Below are 4,851 nucleotides of genomic sequence, written 5' to 3'. Positions count from 1 at the left end.
AAGATGTGGAGTCAGCTTCGTAAATGTTTTCATTTAAATAATAGTTAGGTAGAATCATAAGTTCGTTTGAAGAACTGACAAGAGAATAGCAATTATGTATTGACTGCCTATCGCATTATGGACTCCCTCCTCCTCTTATCTGCTGGGATATCCCCGTATTCACGGTGATTATCATGATTTACCGTAACTATAGAACCACTAAACGTGCCCTACTTGATAGCGATAGCTTAAATAACTGTGATCACTCTCACATTGATTCAGTACTTCTTTTAGCTGTGTCGTAATACATGGTTTGTTTATTTTAACTCCCAGTTTTGGGAAAGTGACAACTTAGATACACCACCGTCGTACCTATACCAGGTGGGATGGTCTCCGGGTCATGCTAACAGCCCCGAGCCCTTCTGTATGTCGAATGCATACATTCTGCCCAAATATTATGTCTTTTTCCGTCTACAGGAAGGTCTTCGGATGCTACATCAACGGCAACGGGAAGTACACCCGATCTCAAAGAACAAGCATTCTGATTTCTACTGCTGGGTGCTAAAACTTAGTGAGGTGAAAGAAGTGCATATCGCTGCAGATGGGAGAATCAATGATGAGCCCTAATAGAAGGGCTGAAAATGACGTTCATATTTGACAACCACCCCCGTCCCGTGGCCTGCAGGAAGGTTATTAAAAACAGAAGCGACACTAGTTATGAACCACCTTGGAAAGTTTTGTTACAGAGCTCTTTATCGTACCTGTATGAGGACAATAATATGTGAAAATGCGATATCTCCACTGTTCTACTAGATGAATGGAATCCACATACGTGTGGCTGAGCAGCTCTGTGTAATAAGTTAGTTATTTGTTTGCCACTCGGTTTTGGTAAAGGGGCCAATTAGGTGCACCGCCATTGTACCTTAGCCGAGTAGGTAGGCCTTCGGGTCAAGGCAGTAGCCCCAAGCCCTTCCGTATGTCCAATATATATATGTATATTCCGCCCGAGAGTTATACCTTTAGCCGCCTTCATGGAAATCTCAGGGCGCTACATATGTATTATCAACGTACGGAGGGGCTGACTGGCCACCAGTACGGCCCGGAGGAAATACCGCTGGGAGTGAGCCCACTGCACGCGTAACCAAGACGAAGAGTTAAACAAAAAATCAAAGTATTACAATTAGGTATTTTGAGCTTATAGGAGCTATGCAATGTGGTGATCGTTAATCTCCGCCATACTAGAGTAACAATAGCACACTGGTGGTCATTTCTGTAACCGCGAGTGCAAAAATAAACAGGCAAAGTACGCAATTGACGGGTGCACAGCAAATGCGGTGAAAGCGCGATACAGACTCCTGAGAAAAGCATATAGCTTACTAATGTACATTGCTTTGGCATATTTGGCTTATCGTCACATCATGTGAGGCTGAAAACGATAACACAATACCTGCGTCTAGTTGCGCAAATAAACGTCAGTTCAAATAGCCTGTTGGAATCGGGAGTGTAATTTAATCGTCATGATTGCTGACCAATTTGCACATGACTCTCGCAAAAATTGTGCAGAGCGCCATCCTTGCAAAAGACGTGGACTTGAATCTAACAGCGTTTCAAAGCTAGATGAACGAATGTTGCCGAAATACACGCAAGCTTTATCTGCATTCTTATCAGTTAAGAAAGGGGAAGCCCGAATTGAAGTGCAGCGAGTCTTCTCTGAGGAAGTGTATTAAAAGTGGTTGAAGAATAGCTGACTAATGGCGCGACCCTAAGGCCATGCTGCCAACTGGAAGTACAATCAGCGGAAACCTAAATGCTTGCACGTCCAAACGCCGATTTAAAAAACTGCCATCGCGTTTAATACACACGCACACAGCCAATTTTTTGCAGTGAAAATCACTAGGCTGTAATAGCAATCATCATGGCAGACTTTTGATACCTTCGCATTGAATCTAAAACCAGCAAATAGGCCAAAATTTATAGTATTTGCACCGAATCAAACACGGAAATGTATAAAATCGTTTGTTACTACTTTCGGTAAATTCACTTAAGGTATTCAAATTCGTACCACCTTAATTACCCACAAATAAGCCCAATTTTAATTTTGCTCTATGGTGTAGAATTTTGCTATAATATACAGTCTCTTTGAAATTGTGGAAACTAAAGGAATAAAGACCCACTCCTTTGTTTTGTGGTGTTCGGTGGTCTATTCATTTAAGAGTTGATGGGATCTATTTTCTATTTTTATAATTTTAGCTTACTTGTTGGTCATTCCTTCACTTTCATCAGTGTTATAATAGTCCAGTTCCATTTTGTAAATATTGCTTGAGTCGGTATTCTGATTGGTTGTGTTCGTGCTTCGCCGTTTTGCTACTGTAATAGAGTATACCAACTGATGCGTTTTATTCTTGGATTGCTTCTTCTATGTAGGTCAAGATTCCTGAATGTTTCTTCTTGTCCCTTTACATTACTACATCTTTGTTTTTGACTTGGTACACCAACAAACAGGCTTACTGCTGTAGTTTACTATATGCCATTTACTATACAATCTTTCGCGGTCAACTGTTCAATCATCAATGGTGTTGACCAGTAACGCATTAAATAAGGGTATTGAATACAATAGAATCGATTTGTAGATCCTGTGTTACTTGAGTTTAAGAATAATCACTTCGCGTTGTTGCTAATTTATTGATATATTTTGTTCCATGCTTAATGCACTTCCAAGAACCTATCTGAAGAACTGTGTTGCATTTTATGAGTTACAGAACTTGGTATTTTTCAGGGAGCATCAAATTTATGCAGTAATTATCGGAATTTCATTATAGAATACAGCAAATATTTTTCTGCTGAACAACATAAGATATCAAAGCACATTAACCTGATGGCCATCTTATTATTGTTTTGACCCAATACTGGTCTGTTTTTATATGCCTGGAATGTTTTGTATACTTTTTGTGGTTCCGCCTTTTCCGTTGGTCTAGGCGTTTATGTAAGGACGTTGCAAGAAGGGTTTACTTGTATCAGAATAGGCGAACCTCCTTATGTAAAGGGTGAGCTTAATGTTCAATTGCTTTTGAAAGGTGTAAGTTTGTGGTTTTTAACTTACCAGAACGCTTAGGAATATCAACGAATTGACCTTCAAAATACTTATGTGCAAAACCGCATGGATTCTTCCTTCGAACTTGTAATAAACGGCACTGAATGGGCCATGCACATGAATTTTACTAAATATCATCAAGATACAGCCTTTGTACTTCGAAATCTGGAAATCAGTCGTGGGAATGAAAGTTATTCAGCAGATTCTTCACCGAAGTTTATGACATCTTTATCGAAAATATTTGTGTGTTCATCTCATTTCGAAATCCCATTGGATAATGACGCCTCGCTTTCAATGGCAAACATTACATTACAAGCCTTTAACACCCAACCTACAAGTAATTGGTTAGGTAGACGTAATTTGTTTTAGCTGACACTGAGATTTGCCCCCGTGACATGAAGGATAATTTTCCGGTGACCCAGTTGACGGGTGCTGCTCTGGGACTGGTGATTGGTGGTGTGATTGTGGCCTTGGCTGGCGTTGCTATTCGAAAGCATTTTTATCCAGAGAACAAGCATGTTGATTTATAAAACATCTGACATGAAAGTTGAAACCCCTAACTTTATTATATTTGGCAAGATTGAATATCATGTGAACACTTTTCCGTACCTTTTCACTGACTACACCTTCTCAAGAGGCGATTATTGTTTTTGCCATATCTCTTTTACATGAATCTCGTGCCTACAGGAAGTAAAAGTGCTGTGATCGCATTGCTTTGTTTTATTAAAGGCCTAGGGACTTTTATAGTACTAGAGAGTATGATTATCCAAATCTAAGGTTCTGGACCATAAACGGAACGAATTGAGCTTTCTGCTGGTTTTTCTCACGCACTTGCGGCACGTGTAATTTAAGTTGTTTGACTTTGGTTTGAAGCTAATCTCTTTGACTTTAATCCCAGCCCAAAACGTAAATGACACATTTCACCGTCATTACTCCGTGAGGGCGATTAAATCAAGACTATGAATACTAATGAAAGCTTAAGGGAGTGCTGAGTGGTTCTACACTTGTAAAGGTTTGTTCGATGACACCTAATAGCTGTAATAGTATCTTTTGCGAAAGCTAAGTCCAATTCTGTGAAATTTGTTGGATCCTATGGCATTTGCTTAACATTGTGCCTGGGTATCGTAACGCTTACAGATCGTGAAAGTGTGGATGAACTTTTGGAAATTGGTTTGTAGTCCGCTTTACGCTGAAGCGGCATTATACCCATTAAGTTCAGCATTTATACCATTGTAGACCCCGAGACATTTTTTCTCACAAATAGCAAAGCTCGAACAATCCAGATCCTATTTAGGTGAGTCGCGTGCCTTCTGCTGATCGAAGTAGAGGCCAGCTTGCATAATTGAATATGCGGTTCTGTCTATCGTAGCACATACACTGGTTATCCACGCGACTTATAATGGTAAACTAAGGATAAGGAGATGGGACAGTAGACATCTTCGGAAAGTCATTCATTGTTTTGTCAATTATAGCATCCAAGTAAAATCTCCTAAAATTTGTCAGACAAAATAAATACGTCGGGAGGAACAATCAGACAGCCTTGAAATAAATTTTCTGACTTAAATTACGAGGTAACCAATCCGATTTAAAAATGCAATGTTCTTCAGTGCGATGAGTGTTGTATTCATCCAAAGCTGCGCTATAGTAGCAAAAAAACTAGTTGTAGAGGCAGATAGATGCAAATTTCTCCCAAAACTTACTCAAATCTTGGGTATGCATTTGGATTAAATAGGCATTAGCGAAACACACAGTGACTACGTTTTATTTGCATTCGTAGGAAT

The 4,851-nt window shown here is 39.7% G+C and overlaps 1 protein-coding gene across 1 annotated transcript in view; it reads left to right on the top strand. All coding sequences in view use genetic code 11, as the record gives it.

The window, feature by feature from the left end:
- Nucleotides 1-2,368: 2,368 nt before the first annotated feature.
- EGR_01508 (hypothetical protein) overlaps nucleotides 2,369-4,851 on the top strand; it is a gene marked incomplete at both ends in the record, with an annotated part of 7,336 nt that continues 4,853 nt past the window's right edge. Inside the window, 5 exons of the mRNA XM_024490757.1 lie at nucleotides 2,369-2,399; nucleotides 2,955-3,055; nucleotides 3,092-3,407; nucleotides 3,440-3,588; nucleotides 4,307-4,364. Coding sequence (XP_024354622.1) covers nucleotides 2,369-2,399; nucleotides 2,955-3,055; nucleotides 3,092-3,407; nucleotides 3,440-3,588; nucleotides 4,307-4,364 — 655 coding nt within the window. The remainder of the gene's footprint in view (nucleotides 2,400-2,954; nucleotides 3,056-3,091; nucleotides 3,408-3,439; nucleotides 3,589-4,306; nucleotides 4,365-4,851) is intronic.

This window comes from Echinococcus granulosus (assembly GCF_000524195.1).
Source record: "Echinococcus granulosus chromosome Unknown EG_S00006, whole genome shotgun sequence".
In the NCBI taxonomy this organism is placed as follows: Eukaryota; Metazoa; Platyhelminthes; class Cestoda; order Cyclophyllidea; family Taeniidae; genus Echinococcus; species Echinococcus granulosus.
The sequence above is the reverse complement of the archived record's forward strand: the minus strand, read 5'-3'. Positions and strand labels throughout refer to the sequence as shown.